Below are 18,352 nucleotides of genomic sequence, written 5' to 3' on the forward strand. Positions count from 1 at the left end.
CTCCAGCACACATCCGAGTTTTTTCCCCGGAGTCCTCTGCGTGAGTCCTCTCACGGATTTGACCATAGTGCAATTTTTTTATCGACTCGTACAAGAAAATTACGCGGGCGAATTTTCGAAAAGGTAGTTCGGTATACCATTATCCGCTATGATTGCGAACGAAATCGTACGGTAGTAAGTATATCATTTTCATTTCCCTCTATCACCACGGCGGGACCTGTTACTCTAAATCTTATTATCGGCTAACCTATCATAAGAACGTTACGATACTTAAGTTGAGCTGCTGAATTAACAGTACGATCGTCGTGAATACTTTTAGAATCCTTATGATTACGCTCGCGTGTTCAGACCAGTCGTACTTCGCTTTTGCGTGCACGCACTCGGTATTGTGCGTAGAAAAAAAAAAAAAATACAAATGTTTGGTAATCGAGAAACTTGTATCTCGAAATAAAGTGAAATCTAAAAATTCAATATTCGGTAAAAAAACTTAGCAAGCATATTAAAATCCATCGCTCTACTTTCTACCATCTCTTTTTGTAAAACGCGGCATAATTAGGCGATCATTCTTCGTTTCCATTAGCTAAATTACCTATTTTTTTTTCATTGGAGAAAACGAGCAATCGGCCCTCAGAATCGTCATGAAGTTCGCAATTGAACGTGAGACAAACGCGTATTGCCAGTAATTAGTGTAATAATTATTTCATTCTAAATTTAAAACTAGACACGAAAAAACACCGAGGTTAATACAGTTAGGAGCACAATTTATGCAATTTTTAAATGGCTCTCTCTTTCAATTTGTAGCGTCGAATCAAAGTTCCTGGGGCAGTAACAGGAGCGGAGATTCGACAGCAAAACGAACATTCCAATAATTTAACACATATTAATACTTTAACACGCTATTCTGAATTCGTATGGATATTTTTTATTCTTTTATATATTTTCTGTCATTAATTCGCGAGCGCGATTCGCTCAAGCGAGGATCAACGAGTGAAACGCCGTGTAACATCATCGTAATCGCCGTCGACTATTATCGGTTAATTAATTCGACAAAGCGATTACGATAAAGCGGCGTGTGTACTATAACACGAAATATTTGTAATTAGACACTTACGATATATCAGGTCACGATAATTTGTCAATAGTTAATATCGAACGGTCGTAAGACACAATGTAAGACACGCTAAATTCTAAGCGATTACTCTAACAATAAGTAAGACGAAAAAACGTGCACATCGATGCGCTTAAATTATGATTGCGCGTCACGCGTTGGGATGCAATATTGGCAAAATATTTATATTTTTTTAAAAATATTATATGTATATATCTTCGCGATATCTTCGTTAATCAAATTCCGATCAATTGGGGACCTGGATTTTACTGTAACGCATAACGGGACATATATCGAAACGTAACGTTTCGCGAACGCGTGATTCGCGAAGAAGTGAAGTATCCGGGAAAAGCACGACCATGGAGAGCGGCCAAAGGGCTCAGATTTGGCTAGCACCCTACGAGCGCGCGTTTGCGCGAGATACTGGATCGAAACGAGAATAACGAGTTCCCAATTCGCGCGCACGAATTTACTCATTAATTTAATTATCCCTGTCTGGGAACGTTGTCATTGAACGTTTACTCAACACAGAGAGTGTGACACGATCTACCACGTCTATCTACTTGTATCTCACATCCTCTACATCCTCTACGTTTCCGGTCTACGTTAAACTACGGTCATCTACGAACAACGTTAGAGAGTACACTCTAATGTCTCTATAAACAACAGCGCCCGTCTCTTTAACGTTTTCACAAATTATTTTTGCGTATTTCCTAATATGGCACGCGTATACTAAGGATGGTAAATAGTAATGGTTTAATACAAGTCAGGAAAGAGACGAAAGAGATTTAAATGGATCCATACGTTTTGAATCCTTGTCACTCCGAGCAAACAAATCGGATCGTTGAATTACGGATCGTTAGGCCATACGTGTAGATATTAATAGCGACTAGATGCCGACGTATATTTTCGACGACGAAATATCGATTCTATCGAGCAAATTGCTCGCGATCCTTTATTTTGCGCCCAGACACCGTCATTTTCGACGCGATATCGTGGATTTATCCGTAGCATTTGATTGCGCTCGTTTGATCAGATTCTGCAACGCTTTCGCAAGCTTTATTCCAATCAAAAAATGTATCTTTTAAATAATGCAGTGATCGAAACTTCGCCGGGTAACGGTCTGAACACGCGAGGTCGGTAAAGTGGATCAAAGTGAAAATCGAAATCGAATTTGTGTGACTGTTGTAAATGTAAAATGCAAAGATACTTTTTTTTTTTTAAATATCAACACGACAAAAATTACAGGTAACCTAAAGTCGCATAGGTTTTTACATAGGGCGCATCCACTCTACAGTTTTCCCTGAAACAGACAGTGAGCTCCGTACGAATAAAAGAACATTATTACGTGAGATTATTTACGTGCGAGTACGGAGAGAAATCTTTTTTTTTCTTTTTTTTTTTTTTTTTTTTTTTTTTTTAGAAAGAGGAAAAAAAATCTGTATACATATATAATGTATAAACTGATTCTTTTTGCTCAGTTATCAGGTTTATTTTGGCTAGACATGTAAGCCGGATCCTTGAACACATTATAATTAATGCGAAATAATGAAGAGAGTTATTTTCGATGTATTTCATCAATTCACAGTAACGCGTAAAGTATAAGTCGTGATGTACGAAAAAAACTGATTTCGTAATCTGTAAAAAGGAATTTCCGCTTCTGACGTCATAATAGGATAAGACTTCCTTGAGGAAAAACGATGAATATATTCTCGCGAGGAGAGCAAGCGTAATCCTAAGATTAGGTCGGGTCAGGTCATCAGGTACTTACTCGTCCTCCCACGGGCATACTTCGTTAACATTATTGTCACGCTTCTCCCGAGGCGCCGCCTGCGCCGTCGCCGGTCGGTCTTCCTGTTGGGCGTCCGGTTCCCAGACAGGTACGACCTGCGCCTCGTCCGGCGGCTCCTCGGTCGTCACCGGTTCCTCCTCGGCCACCGGCGACACGTCCGCCCCGGTGTCGGCCCGCGAGTCGGCTTCGTCCCTCGTTCTCTCCTCGACGACGATCTCCCCCGCGTCCCTCGCCGTGCAGCTCTCGCTCGCGTCTTCGTCGATGTTCTCCATCGTGGAGTTGTCGCTCGGCAAATCGCCCACGATCGCGCTAATGCTGATGAGAGGCGCCTTCGCGCTCGTCCTGAGGAACAGGCGTTGTTCGTTCTTGATATTTCACGATTCGTCAAAATAGCATATTAATGTTATTACGAGTGAAACTTACTTGGGACTCGGCTGGCTTTCTTTAACGACGACGGATTCCGCGGATGTCTCCTCCTCGGGCACAATTTTTTCAAGAGACGATCTCTCTTCCACCTTCTCGACGACCACGTGGGAGTACTCGAATGACTGCTGGGGCGACGGATAATTGCAAGACGACACGGACACGCGATTCATCTCCGATAGTCTGATACGGCCGCTCGCCGAACAGGTGGAATAATTTCGCGTTATCATGCCGGGGCCCGAAGTCGCTGTACCTGCGAGTGAAACGGAGATTTAATATAATTTATTGTTAGAGTTCCCCTCTGTACACGCGCGATCGATCTCTTTGCGAGGATCGCTCGTCTATCGCGTCTAATCTCTATTGCGAACAGACCTATGCTACCGCTATGTTGCAAGCTACACGACTTGCGCAGCCGTTCGGAGACCTCCGCGATGGCGAGGCTGACGTCCGACGACGAGCTGCACGAGTCCAGCTGCGCCGAGTTCTTGCGAGAGGCGCGCGTTGCCTCGGCGGTATGAATGGTCGCGTGACCGCCGCTGTCCCACACGTGTCGGGCCTGATCAGCTGACGCTGTCACTCCAGAGGGAGCGGCATCCGCCGCACCGTGCTCGGTGCTCGGGCCTGGCACGGACTCCCACGGGCACACGTCGTCCATAGGGCGAACCGCTACTTCCGTCGCGCCAGCATCCCTGACAACAGGAACTTTATTATATTTAGTTTTCACCGTTTGCTCTCGGCAATTTACACACGCGCTTTGTACGCGTGTTCTTTGTTTGCGTGTGTGTATGCGTGTGGATGTGCGTGTATTTGTACGAATCTGTTCTTTCTCAGCATCAGTCGATACATGCATGCTGTGGTTCCATTCAACGACTAGGAGAAGTACGGGTCTCTATACATACGTGTGCGCAAGGTGTCCCGGAACTATCCCGTTTGAAAAATCCGTGGCCGAGCAATGAGCGATAATTCCGGGACATCCTATGACGGATCTGGGCGATTCGCGTGTTTTCGTAGAGTTTGAATCCTCAGAGTCCTTGTGTCGCGCATTGTTGAATACAGCGCAGCTTTTCGCGATTAGGCGAAAAAAAATTCTCTTACGAGACATTAGGTAAATTATGAAAAATGGGATTGTACGACATGAAAAGGCGGGTACATATCTTTCTCATTCTGCAGGTTAATGTGCTTGACAAGTATCGCGTGTGTTGCATAAAGTATATTACAGATGTAGAAACACAGAGAAATAAGTAAGTCTGGTACGGACAACATAATATCAACATCAAGGCAATTGTACGGAGCGTCTCAAAAAAAAATTAACGATGCATACTGCCTACGATCGTAAGGATAATGCAGAACCGGCGTCTATCGCAGCTTTAGCGGTATCAAGGTATTTACAAAGTGTACATCATAACATTGAGATAAATCGGCGATCTTCTTACAATGAAGATTTTCATTACACTCTTATATATTGTTTCATCAAGTTAACACAAACTCAAAAATAATTCATGAAATACGAAACAAAAATATTTATAAACTTAAAATAAAATAAAAAATTAATATCATATTTTAATTTAGTATACAATTATATTAGTTCGAGTATATTTATGATTTCGATATGTAATTACATGTATATAATTTACATGAGAATGTGAAGTATGTTCACCTCATTGTGTGTTCTGATTTGTAGGGATCATAGAACAGTATATGTGGGTGACACTCGTGGCAGAGTATTTTCATGGAGCGTGTGTGAACAACCCGGACGCACGGTCGCCGATCATTGGCTGAAAGACGAAGGAGCGGATTCTTGCGTTGGTTGCGGCGTTCGATTCAATTTATATGAAAGAAGGCATCATTGTCGCAACTGTGGACAAGTATTCTGCTCCAGGTAAGTCTTAAGTAAATAGTAATTGTTTCGTTAAAAAAAAAAAAAAAGGAAAAGAAAAAAAACAAAAATAAAAAATATATATGTATATATTAGTTAATAATAATTTAATTATATTTTTTTTAGCACGCGCGTCAATATTTCGAGAAAATAATTAACGCAGCTTCTTTGAAACACTCCGCGCAAATACGACAATAGCTGATAGTATTCGAAAACACACTGAGATTTTCAAAGAGGATCTTATATAGACAATAGGACGTCATAATATCGTCATACAATTACCAACACGATACTGTTTTACACAAATTTTGGTGAACTTTCCATAAACGCATGATTTCTTGGAGAGTGCGAGAGTTTTCAAACACACACCGAGATAAGAGGGATTTTGCCAAAGAGTCTGGATACGGAGGTACAATGGGAGCGTGCGCGCGACGCTGAGAAACGTTATAATAATCATTCGGGCCGCCTTCTCCCTTGTGTCATTCTCGTGTGCCCGACTCGCGCGCTTTCTGCTCGAGATCACTACATAGTTGGAAAATTTGGCTTGAATTTAACATATATCGCATGTTTCAAACAATCCACACTTTTTTTTTAAATTTAACATATGGATATTCAACACAAAATGAATTAAAATTTCATAGTAATTTGAAATCAATTTTGTGTAAAATCAACATATTTTTAATGGTAAAATTAACTTGGAAAAAAAATTATTGACGGTCTGTAGTCACTCTCACTCCTATTATAGAATAAAATCAACATTTTTTTCTGCAAACATTAACAGATAAATCCTGTCACTAATATTACGGAACATATCTATCGTGTAAAATTAAAAATAAATGCACATTGTTATTTAAAAATTTTTTTATATTTTTTTCAGTTTTAATAATTTGAGTTCAATTAACGCAAGAGCAATATCTTAAATTAACACATGAATGTATTAAATATTTAACGCAACAATTTTAACCGGCATATTTTTTAACAAGAAAACAAATTTTCCAACCGTGTATGACGAGAGATCGGCACACGGAGAGACGGCGAGCGAAGAAAGCGCGAGCGGACAGATGTTAACGCGTCGCGCGCTTGCCGCCCGCTCCCACACATAATCGAGAGATAGAACCGTGGTATGTATTCGGGCGTGTGACTTACTGAATACTACGTGGACTAGGCCTCGAAGGCATCTTTATGAGTCGTGGTAGATCTCCCCTGAAAATACGACGCGCACGGATAAGGCTAATCGTATCGGCCACGGTCCCACCCGCGGTGTCGGCGCGAACGGATAGCATGCTAAAAGCGCATAGAGTATCCCGCCGAAGAACGGCGAGGGACAGATACGCTACTATCTCTCTCCTTTTCCGGGGACTACCTCTCGGGTCCCCCAAGCCCCGCGTACCTGTATGGAATGTCGGTGAGGTTCGATTGGCTGTGTGAGTGCGGCACTCGCGGCGCGGAGGATGCGTCGCGGACACCGCAGACGGTTAGCTCGTGAGCACTTCCGGATAGGCTCCGGTCGCTTCCTCTTCGTCTACCGGCACCGCCGCCACCGCCGCCGCTTCCGCCGCTGCTACCTATACTAGCGTGCTGCAAAGTGCTAGACGTCGGTGTCGAAGTGGAGGAAACTTTCTTCTTAGCTTGGCCGCCGAAGCCGAAAAATCTGGAACGATCGAAGGGACATTTCTCGCGTCGATTTTTTCGTCGCGAAATTACAGAAGGTTTAGTAATTACGAGAGAGCCTACCTCTTCTTTTGTAGAGGTTGCACGCCAGCGGCTAAGAGATTACGATATTGATCGGAACGAATAAATCTAGGATAGCAGTCCTTCTTGAGGAGTAACGTATATACATGCTCCGCGGCGGAATCAAACGTAAATCTGCTCGGATTTTTCATCTCCTGATGAACCTTCTCCATCGTTTTCCCGTCTATGTTGATTTCGCAGGGAGCTCCAGGCGCCAGGAATTCTCTGCGCATTTGAACACGTCATAGATAATTTTTTTTTCTCTCTTAAATAAATTCAAGTATTGTAACAAGTAATATGTACGCATAATAACGCGCGTACCTAAAAATTTCGTTGACTTTGTCAGGTATTTGTGCTTGGAAACTATGCCTGAGATCTTTGACCGCCAGCCAAAATCTTATATTTTCGTGGCTGTACTCCTTTCTTAAATAACTTGTAAATTCTTGTAAACCTGTTGAGGGAAGAAGGATATTTATAAGATTCGCTAACGGCATGAAGACAATGTTGTATTAATACGAATTGAAAAGTTTTACCTGTAGGATCAGACATAAGTTCTTCCATCGACAGTGCCCATCGCTTAACACGCTTCTCCGTAGGAACTTCCACTCTGGATGCGTGGTAAATTTATTATATTATTAAATTTGCCACGGATATGGATCACGTATTAGATATCCATTACTTACAAAGGACTATTCGTTTGCCAAAACGTGTGATCGTCGGTGATCCATGGATTGGAAGGTTGCGGCTGTACGAACATCGGGTCGTATTCCACGTACGTGTTGAAGTATGATTTCAAATTTTCGATCGCAGTCGAAACCTTTATCCTCGTGCGTGTCAAACTGTTCCGTAAAAGGTCCACCTGAACGAATGAGATTAACACGAGCGTGTTAATTAAATCGAGATTTAGATAAAAATATACACAGTTGGAAAATTTGACTTAAATTTAACATATATTACTTTTTGTGTTAATTTAACGTAATATGGATATATTAAATGGTGACAATAAAATACTATGTTATTATTTCAACACGAAATTAATGCAAACTTTATAATAATTTGAAATTTTTTAATGATATAATTAAGTTGGAAAAATTGACGGTCTGTAGCCACTCTCACTTCTATTATAGAATAAAATCAACACTTTTTTTCATAAATTTTAACAGATAAATCCTATCATTAATAATACGAAACATATCTATATCTATCGTGTAAAATTAAAAATATGCGCACATGGTGCTATTTTTACACTTTTTTCAATTATTTTATTAATTTAACATTTCAGTTCAATTAATACAACAGCAATATGTTAAATTAAAACATAAATGTGTAAAATATTTAACACAAAAATTTTAACCGGCATATCTTCTGACAAGGAAACATAAATTTTCAAATTGTTTATAATATGCTGTAAGCGCAAAATCAATCGACGGCGTTCTCACCTCACGTTGCAAATCGGCGAGGGTGCGTTTGCGTGACGGTGGTCGTGGAAGTCCGGGACGAAAGCGAGTAGGTACAGGCACGACTTCCAGGCTACTGAGACAACCGGGCGGCGGCCGATATACCCTCCAAAATGCTCGCTCCTGCGAGTCGCTCACTATCTTGTCCCCCTTTTTGCGCTCCTTGGATAGGCGTACCTGAGCCCACACAATCAGTAGGATTTCAAGGAGTCACGTGTTCGAGTATACGGAATTTGGCATTACGCGGAACCATATATACATATGTATGTATGTACATTTAAAAAATGTGTTTCATATAAAACACAGATTACATAATACTACCGTATTTTTTGTGTCAAAAGATAAGTATCTTTCTCCTTTAACAAAATTTCCAGAAATGCATCATTTCCGAGATATCTCATTTTTTAATATGCTAATATGTATGTTAATAATATGCAAATGTGTATGCTGTTTCTTGCTTTTTCATGTAAATAATTTTTCCTGTAAAAATTTTGATAATTCTTTTATAATTAAATCTAATATTTACATTTTCATAATGAAACACTTGAAAAAAGTTTCAGTTGACATAAAATAGATTATGACAGCCAAGTCTTCCGGCTCTTATGTTAACAAAACAGATATGTTGTATGATGTAAATATTAGACTTAATTATAACAGAATTATTAAAATTTTTACACGTAGAATCATTTTCACGAATAATAAAAAAACAGCATATATATATACACATATACTGTATTTTTATATTAAAAAAATTAGATATCTTGATGAAAACGATTTATTTCCGGAAATTTTACCGAAGAAAAAAGATGTTTATCGACAAAAAATACGGTTATACCGCCCCGTATCCTATCTATTCAGGACACACTGTATATGTATGTGTATATATACACATAGTTTTGATATATTTATTATTATTGATGAAAAATAGGCGCGCGATAGCGAATAATTAGTCACCTGCTCTTCTGCCTGTAGTTGTATTATGTCCCATTTGTTCTGCAAGTTCTTGCGCAGGCTGTTCAAAGCTTCCTAAAGACAGTACGGTTTTCTTTTTACGAATGCTCTTAAACGAGCTTGTCAATTGCTTGTTATTGCGATAGCAATATTGCGATATCATTACGTACGATCTCATAGTCCTCGAGAGCGTGACGTTGTTTGTTCTTCAGGGTTCGTTTAGCCAGATAGATCGCGTACTCGACATTGTCAGGGGTTCTGTGTTGCCACGGCCAATAATAGGGTGTCTAGGCGCATCAATTTTTAAGATAAGCAATTAGATGATTCCGAACGACAGAGTTGGAGATAATTTATTTCTTCATTATTTTTGAAAGCTATATAACTTACCTGAAATCTATACAGAGAGCTATCGTCCTTTACAGTGAGTGTCTTGGAGTCATTCACTGGGAAGAAGTAGCCATACTGGCATAGTTGATTAGCAATATGGACCGCCTCTACTGTCAAACATAATAATGCACTTTGATATCTGAGGTGACAGTTATATCGACAAAAGCCTCTAATTGTCGTTTAGGGTCGTGCAGGTCACTCAAACGATGCGACATTGCTCTGTGTGTCGTATTTTAGTAGAATCTGTCTGTTCGCAATTTTTTTTTTTTTCCAGCGAACATACAATACATACGTCGATGCCTACATTAAATTATAATTTTGCTATCTTTATAAAAAATATTAAATAATAATAAATTGCCCGCTGTTTTGATGTCGGAGCTCTCGGAGATAATGTCAACTCTAAACATTTAGTTTTACTTATCAAATAATGAATTTGGTTTTAATTCGATTTACCTGTCGCACACGTAAATGTTCTCGGTATTTCCATAAATACTGTCCGCGAATTCCTCAACTATCTCTCACCGAGAGAGTTATGAGGACATTAATTCTCGTTAAATTCATACGACGCGAATTACACGCTCGCCCCCCGCGACGAAACGGGATTGTAATCTAACGAAATTTACATTTTTCATTTTGCACGAGGGACATACTGTCGCTCGCATGGGCGCGCAAAAATCTCCGAACGCAAAATTCGAAAAACCGGGAGAAATATTCAGTCCGTCATGGAAAAACGGTTCACGTGTTTTCTCGCGTGTGCGAGATGATCATTATTTATTTTCGATAACGAGCGATATATAAATAATTAATACTCGACTCGAACGGAGGAGTGTCTCCTGTGTAATATGTGTTAATATGTAATCGATACTTGAAAGGCACCAAGCGGAAAGTATCGATGCAAATGCGAATCGGAAACGGCGAAGCGAGAGTATCGATGGTGTTAGTCGTTAGTGTATCCTCGAGCAAGAGCGGTCGAGTGAACGAGCGAACGAGCGAGCGAGAGAGAGAGAGAGAGAGAAGGAGCAGCAAAGGGGAAGGGGAACAGCTGACACGATCACAGCGGTAGTAGACACATACGAGAGCCCGTACCTGATTCTTCGATGGCAAGCCGCTCCATCAGCCACTCGATGAGGTCGTAACCTGCAACACGCAGGCAGCCTACTGTAGTGTCCTGGCCGTGATGGCCGCTTACGCTTACTCCACAACGCAGGTACCGATGGCACTCACCCATGAACGCTGAAGGGATTGAGGTGAGAAATTGTTTTTGGCTGCGCACGGGTACCCCGCTCTCAGGGTCTTGCATCTCCCGCACCAGCCCCTCCATCTGCTCGAGAAAAGGTCAACGCGATTATTACGTGGGAGATAAATTTCGTTAGTTATATACATTGCTGGAAAATTTGGATTAAATTTAATATATATCGCATGCCCCAAACGGTCCACACAAATTTTTGCGTTAATTTAACATAATATGAATATATTAAATGACACTATGTTAATATTTCAACACGAAATTAATGCAAATTTCTAGATAGTAATCTGAAATAAATTTTGTGTAAAACTAATATATATTTTTAATGATAAAATATTAACTTGGAAAAATGTTATTGTCTATAATCATTCTTACTCCTATTGTAGAATAAAATCAACATTTTTTTTCTGTAAATTTTAGCAGATAAATCCTGTCACTAATAACACGGAACATATCTATTGTGTAAAATAAAAAATATGCGCACATTGTGTTATTTTTACACTTTATTTCAGTTGTTTTAATAATTTAACATTTGAGTTCAATTAACACAACAGCAATATGTTAAATTAACGTTAAATATTTAATGCAAAAATTTTAACCAGCATATTTTTTAACAAGAAAACGCAGAGTTTCCAACAGTGTATATATATATATATTTAGCTACATTAAAAAACGCCACGTTTGTTTATTAAGGGATAATACCTTGTCGAAGGCGTAAGGCCTGTGAATACGTGGCTCCTTCTCTTTCTGTTGTTGATTGCTAGAGGCCTCCATCGCGATCGCGCGCGAGGCGGCCCTCTGCGTCGCTGGCAGGAGCGGTGTCGATATCGATGGCGGAGGGGGCTGGGGAGCTGGGCCGGAGACGGGTCTACCCGAACTCCATGGGGCTCTGGCCCCATCCCATCACTCCAGTCACCCCCGCACGCCCACTGAAACACATCCGGTAAAAATCGCTCTCATTATTTCTCTTATTTATCTCATTAACATATGTATTAACGGACATAGAGTACACATAAATACGAATTAATTTAATTATAAATTGCGATAAATTTGTGCATAATATTTTTCATTTAAAGGTAGAAAATCGCCAATTTTTAAAGCGAATTTCAACGTCGGTTTCTATCGCGGTTAGAGAGGGGGACTCGTGTATAATTTTCAATTCGCTTTTATATCCTGTCATTTAATTATTCGTGTTTCCTGTTTACGCGTGTACAACTCACAATTAGTTTGCGCGAAAAAGGGAGTTTGTAAATAGAGGCCCGTTCTCTCGATTAATGAAAAATAAAATCTTACTCGAAGATGCAATAGATTCTCAGACTAAATTCTCTTTGATCCTATTTTCGGATCGCAATCTCCACAGATACCTGTATACCTAAGTTTTATAGGAATATCTTCTGGGCATTCTTATAAAAATAGCCACCTTCTCGTATATCTTTATAGTGTCGTCAATTTTTAATTCTTTGCCTTTTGATACACTTTATCGACGAGAACGTGCCTTCGCTCTCATTATTTATGAAGGCATATCGGATTAAGAAAAGTCGACAAAAATATCGGCCATTTAATTAGCAATAACAGACATTTGTATTAATGTATTAAGGCACATTTACGTATAATTATTTTTACACACAATCGCTATTGATAACAATATATATATTTTTCGAATGTCGTTGGCATTGATTGATCGACAAGCATTGAGCATTTATTGATTGATGTACGGTAATAAGAAACTATATGAGAATCTAGTCGAGTAATACATTTTTCAACTCATATCGCAGGCGCACATCGATTTACTCTTTATCTTATTGTTAGCCTGGCGATCTGAGGCGCTAGATCTAGTGCACTCTTACATACATACAAAGCTTACAAATGAATAAGGGCATTTCATCTTCGGGGAGATCATTTAGCTTGAATAAAAGAGAACCGGGCGCTGATGTATTGCACTTCCGCCTCCCGACTTCCGCCGTTCCGCATCGCGCTCGTGCAACAAACTGCGGCAATAATAAACCGTCACGGAGAACGGCAAAATGCGTCGGGTCGACGCTTATGAACGTTTCCCTTTCAGGTTTAAGCGGATGAAGATTTACTTTATTAGATCCGCCGGCTTCTCTCTCTTGGTCGAAATAAAACTCTCCCCGACCATGCTTGTCGTAAATTCGGAAAACATATCCGCTGTATATATCCGGAGACTCGTAGAACAAAATATAATTTGTTATTTACGTTCCATTTCTTTTTCGCGGGATATTTTCCACAGTCGAGAAACCCGAGGTCGAGACAAGATGATGATGATGATGATGATGATGATGATGATGAAATAAGAGCTCTTCCGCGAAGACTCGTAGAAGAGACGTGGTCGAGCCAAGCACATTTTTAGCGTTAAAAGCGCGATGATACGGATCGTCCGAAATGTTTTCTCGGTAGAATGCTTGCGGAAACGATGCGAAATAGGAATTTTGCCGAGTTAAAAATGACGCCGCGAGACGCTATATCGAGTTACCGATGGTATCGCGTTACTGATGCGCTCGCGTTACCATCCGGACGAAACGCAAGGTCGACGCGAATCGTCATCAAGGTCGCGGTGCGCCGTATCGATGGGAAGACGAGCGCTGTCCTGAAAATGGAGATGGTTTTGTGTGATTCGGTGAAAACGGGCATCCGGATAAAGTTGCGCCGTCGATATATCGGTGTATCCCCCCGGGTTAACGAACCCGGACCCATTCGATTGGCGATAATGGGGTAGTGTTCTCGTCTAGCTAAAGACAGAGACGAGAACATGGGAAGAGAGACGCGGAGAGGGAGAGAGAGAGGAGAGGAGAGAAGAAATAAATACGCGATCATCGGGTCATGCTGGATTATTACTGAGAGATATTTCTGTTTCGATCGAGAAGTATCTTATCCCGTATTTTAAATTTGCACCGCGTTTTGCCCCCTCGCATTTCTTTCGACATGTCGGACATCGAATCTTTTTATTTTCGACGAAACAAGTTGTTAACTCGGTCGTTCTACGGCATCTGTTGCAAAACTTTCGCTCCGTTATCCTTGCTTCCCGAACTTAAAATTGGAATCGACCGTAAAAGGAATTTGATTCGATGCTTGGCGATCTTTGGGGAGCCGTGGACGGGAGATTCAAAGACGGATGTACTTTCAGGGAAATTACGTTTCGAGAAAGAGAAAGACAGAAGGGTGGGAGAAATGAGAAGGGCGGAATTTCGATCAAAGTGCGCTGGATATAGAAAGAGGAGGAATAGCCAGAATATAAAAATGAATCCCCAAATGATCTGAGGACAAGCAGATGCGTGGGAGGAAGCACGCTCCTCTCCCCCTCCTCTTCTGCAGCCTCGCTCCAAGCTTGGCATCCTCCCTCTACCTGCCAATTTACGTGCTAATCTGAAATCGATAAGTTCCCCGGCACATCCCGAGACTTTGGGGACGTACGTTTTTACGAATTATTCAGTGCGCGGAGTTATTAATGTCCTGCTCAATTACAGGCGAGTTTTCAGCGACCGGAGGAAATCAATTAAGCATGCGCGGGGGTGGCGAGTGTCCCTCGTCGCGTATCGTTAACCCTCGTCGCTAGCGGCTGAGATTTCAATGGGGAGGTCTCACTTTCTCGTTTCTTCCGTAAAAAGGGGTACGTGTAACGCGTCATTATGCCGAAGCATCTAAATTTGAAATTGTACCATAACATTATGTTTCATTTATTAAGGTTTATCTTGTCCGTATTTGCATATTTATTCAAAAGGTTCGCCTTTCGTTTAAATTAATAATTGTCGCGTTATCTCGTATCATCGATAACTGACGCCGAATGCGAAACTCAATTTGCCATTTATTAGTGTTACTCTATCGGAGAGACCCCCTTACTGGGCAATATGGGATTGATTGTATTCCATGTAAACAAGATGACATTTCAATATATATCGATGGTTTAAATTAATTATGTTATTTTATATAGAATTTAATTAGAGTCGTTTTATAGATAGGTGAGTGTGAATGAATGTGTGGATATATCCGTAAAAATAGACGCATAGGTATGTTATTTTTCTGCTATTATCTATTGCTTAGTAGATATCTTGTAGGAGAAAATTGATAGATCATCGAGCATTGATTCCTTTACATAAAATCTTTACATAAAATTCCTTTACATAATATATATATATATAAACTATCCATTTTGACAAATATTTTCAACTATCTAGAAGACATTTGGATGAAAAAATGTATTGGCAGTAATAGTTAACATTAGCTATATTTTTCATGACAAAAATCGCCATCGTAGTGGATATTATTGAATATTGCCAACATTTACAATGTGCGAATATAAGTCGGTCACATGTGAAATTCATACACACGATATTGCCGTTATCATATCGGCCATTACTATTGGCATGCACATATTATGTCGTATGGAGCCTGTTTTAGACGAATAAGGAAAATACGCTATAGATTTCGATCGCGATTCGATAAAGAGAGGCTTACTTCTTTCTATTTTATATATCCTTTTTACTTTAACATATTTTTCGACGTTGTTTTGTACTTTCACAATCGCCACATCCGCGAAACAATAAATGTCACTTGCGGGTTTTATACTGGCCATTTCAACGTATTGTGAGAAATACGTGAGAAACGCTATTCGCGAAATCGCAAAGAAAATCCAGAAAAATCGTACTTCGGACCAATCCCGAGAAGAGCTTGAATAAGTAATATCAATGGAAGAAATCACGGTCGTCATAAAATTCCGTGGGAAGCGACACTAAGCTCGCCTTTCTATGGGATTAACTCTCGCGGAATTCTCTCGGCGGGACTTGTTTCCCGAGAAGCTTTGTGCGACCGATAACGAATTTCCTTGTTTCCTATTCAGACACGGGACATTCAGCGAACAGGAGGGGAAAGCGTGCGCGGCATTAACCCTTCTCAATTGAATGAGAGAGGGCGAGTGAAATTGTAGGCTTTTTTGAATTTCTCGGATTTTGGCTTGGATTTGAGTCCTTGTTCTATTTCATATTTTCGAAGAAATACTCGAATCGCTATATTTGGCGAGAAATAAAAATTATCGATTTTATCGAAATGTCCGGACAATTTCGATGAGTCGTCAAAAATATTAGTTGGTTTATCGCGTATATAATTCCGAGAAAAACGCACGCTCCGCATATAAAAATATATATATTTAATCGCAATCGACATACAACTGGCGTGCGACAATAAAGGAGATAAATAAAAATAAACATGGCTCGCGCGCGTCCTTTGTTTCTCGCGCTCCCGATATAATCGGTTTAGTTTGTCTACAAATGACGAACTCGGGGGTGAGTGTTACCCCGAAATAGCCCCTAAATTGATTGAATGAATGGTTCCGCGGAGACGACACAATTTTAGTCGACGTCCCCCGGGTCGCTGTGCCGTGCCGTGCCGTGTCGGGTAAATAAAATGGTCAAATCAGAAAGACGGTCGAAGACGCCCAATCTCGCGCCTCGCGGAACAATAGCTGCAATAGATTGAAATTTTAATTAAATTTTCGCTTTCTCCCTCTTTTTCTAAATCGGTGAAAGAGCGATCGAGCTGCTTGGATTAAGTTAATAATTTTTAATACATATTTTTAAACATCCCCCGACGATCGTAACGTTATATCGTTTTTGTTTCGCGCGATCGCGTTTTATTGCTATATATTTTCGTTCTAGAAATAGAGAGAAGAGTAAAGAGAAAGATGAATGAGCACGTTTAAAGGCTGAAATGCGAAGGGGAACGAAACTCCGTCGCCGACCAACCCTTAATAACGCCTCAAACACGCGCTTAATCGGTTATGAATCATCAGCCCTTGAAAAGTCACGCGCAGCAGACAGGTGGATTCGAAAACGGACTCATCGATATTGCGCGATAAGGTGAATTCCAATTATCATCGACGTTATCGTGTCGTTATCGGCAAATTAAGGTTGCGCTTGCACGGCGAATAGATCGACACCTGCAAGATATCTGCCAATTTGATTGTCATATATTGCATCGGAATATCAATTGCGATTGAATCGCTTACGCAATATATTAAATTTCTAAGATGAAATATGAATATGAAATATATTTAATATTTGACATATGTGTATAAATGAGGCATAATGAATACTGAAAAGTATCGATAAGAATTTTAATATCGGCAGGATTTTCCGCAATACTTTGCAACATTTGGCAATAAAATACTTTTCTCCGGGAAGCAAATTATGTTTACGATACGTAAAGAAACGCTAATTGTAGTAAGCAATTACCGTCGGTATTATTTGTCATTCACATACACACACACACACACACTCGGCATATATTTCGCTAAGAATAATTATCGTAAAAGGATACTGCTGTAAACGTACCTTAACATGTGCGGTAGAACATCCGAAAAATGTAATGGTCGCATGAGCACTATGTATCACCTTACACCATCACTACGTTGGCATTGCCATCGCTTACGCAATATATTAAATTTCTAAGATGAAATATGAATATGAAATATATTTAATATTTGGCATATGTGTGTGTGTATAAATGAGGCATAATGAATACTGAAAAGTATCGATAAGAATTTTAATATCGGCAGGATTTTCCGGAATACTTTGCAACACACATTTGGCAATAAAATACTTTTCTCCGGGAAGCAAATTATGTTTACGATACGTAAAGAAACGCTAATTGTAGTAAGCAATTACCGTCGGTATTATTTGTCATTCACATACACACACACACACACACTCGGCATATATTTCGCTAAGAATAATTATCGTAAAAGGATACTGCTGTAAACGTACCTTAACATGTGCGGTAGAACATCCGAAAAATGTAATGGTCGCATGAGCACTATGTATCACCTTACACCATCACTACGTTGGCATTGCCATGAATGCATCATTGTAGTATACTATATCGGCAATTGGCGCGGAATCGCGCGAATCAGAATATCATCCATTAGTCGAAATATTGGGGGAAATGAACACGTTTCTAAACCATGATATCTCGTTTCTAGCACACTCTACTATAAGGATGATGTCGACTATCGTTCGATATGATTCGTGATAAAGGAACTATATAGAGAATTGATACTATACATTTTTACCGACACCTCTCTCGATACGTTACATTTCACATAGTGTCGAGTACTACTATAGACGCACCCTAACGTTTCTCTTCTTGAGCTTGGAGAGACCGCTTAGCATCCTTGGAAGGATGGATCCGAAAGAATGGATCGCCGCACTGCACATTAACGTTGGTCTAATCCGCGAGGGGTTTACTATAGCGAATCCTCTGGCGGGCTGCCGCGCAGAGAGCGCAAACATGACGAGAGCCTCGCGCGCCTAAAGCTCGGTAGCGCACGAGCCACCCCCCCCCCCCCCCCCCCCCAGCGCACGGCGCGGGC

The 18,352-nt window shown here is 40.4% G+C and overlaps 2 protein-coding genes across 11 annotated transcripts in view; one reads left to right on the top strand and one right to left on the bottom strand.

Annotated features, from left to right (window-relative positions):
* Nucleotides 1-18,352, bottom strand: part of LOC115235829 (regulator of G-protein signaling 11) — a 19,293-nt gene continuing 941 nt past the window's right edge. The window contains exons 2-18 of one of the 10 annotated variants that reach the window (XM_029807874.1): nt 11,674-11,900; nt 10,950-11,046; nt 10,812-10,862; nt 9,726-9,832; nt 9,509-9,625; nt 9,342-9,413; nt 8,370-8,564; nt 7,614-7,789; nt 7,464-7,537; nt 7,252-7,381; nt 6,934-7,155; nt 6,590-6,850; nt 6,346-6,402; nt 3,696-4,012; nt 3,324-3,576; nt 2,880-3,242; nt 1-2,411 (exon numbers count right to left, since the gene is read on the bottom strand). In XM_029807874.1, coding sequence (XP_029663734.1) covers nt 2,351-2,411; nt 2,880-3,242; nt 3,324-3,576; nt 3,696-4,012; nt 6,346-6,402; nt 6,590-6,850; nt 6,934-7,155; nt 7,252-7,381; nt 7,464-7,537; nt 7,614-7,789; nt 8,370-8,564; nt 9,342-9,413; nt 9,509-9,625; nt 9,726-9,832; nt 10,812-10,862; nt 10,950-11,046; nt 11,674-11,745 — 2,625 coding nt within the window. In that variant the 5' untranslated portion in view covers nt 11,746-11,900 and the 3' untranslated portion in view covers nt 1-2,350. Of the gene's footprint in view, nt 2,412-2,879; nt 3,243-3,323; nt 3,577-3,695; nt 4,013-6,345; nt 6,403-6,589; nt 6,851-6,933; nt 7,156-7,251; nt 7,382-7,463; nt 7,538-7,613; nt 7,790-8,369; nt 8,571-9,341; nt 9,414-9,508; nt 9,626-9,725; nt 9,836-10,811; nt 11,047-11,673; nt 11,901-17,315; nt 17,402-18,352 lie in introns of those variants that run through there. The other 9 variants (XM_029807872.1, XM_029807873.1, XM_029807871.1 and 6 more) reach the window with 9 other exon arrangements.
* On the top strand, nt 4,634-5,216 carry LOC115235835 (WD repeat and FYVE domain-containing protein 3-like). The gene is made up of 2 exons (XM_029807880.1): nt 4,634-4,704; nt 5,005-5,216. The coding sequence occupies exons 1-2, from the start codon at nt 4,637-4,639 to the stop codon at nt 5,204-5,206; spliced, it is 270 nt and encodes an 89-aa protein (XP_029663740.1). The 5' UTR covers nt 4,634-4,636; the 3' UTR covers nt 5,207-5,216.

The sequence above is a fragment of the Formica exsecta genome, unplaced genomic scaffold (assembly GCF_003651465.1).
Source record: "Formica exsecta isolate Colony F162 unplaced genomic scaffold, ASM365146v1 scaffold236, whole genome shotgun sequence".
In the NCBI taxonomy this organism is placed as follows: domain Eukaryota; kingdom Metazoa; phylum Arthropoda; class Insecta; order Hymenoptera; family Formicidae; genus Formica; species Formica exsecta.

Excerpts from the sequence above, each read along its gene's own strand:
- LOC115235835 (XM_029807880.1), top strand. The coding sequence starts at position 4,637 with ATGCATACTGCCTACGATCGTAAGGATAATGCAGAACCGGCGTCTATC. Across the intron at positions 4,705-5,004 it reads GCAGCTTTAGCGGTATCAAG|GGATCATAGAACAGTATATG; the intron begins GTATTTACAAAG and ends TCTGATTTGTAG.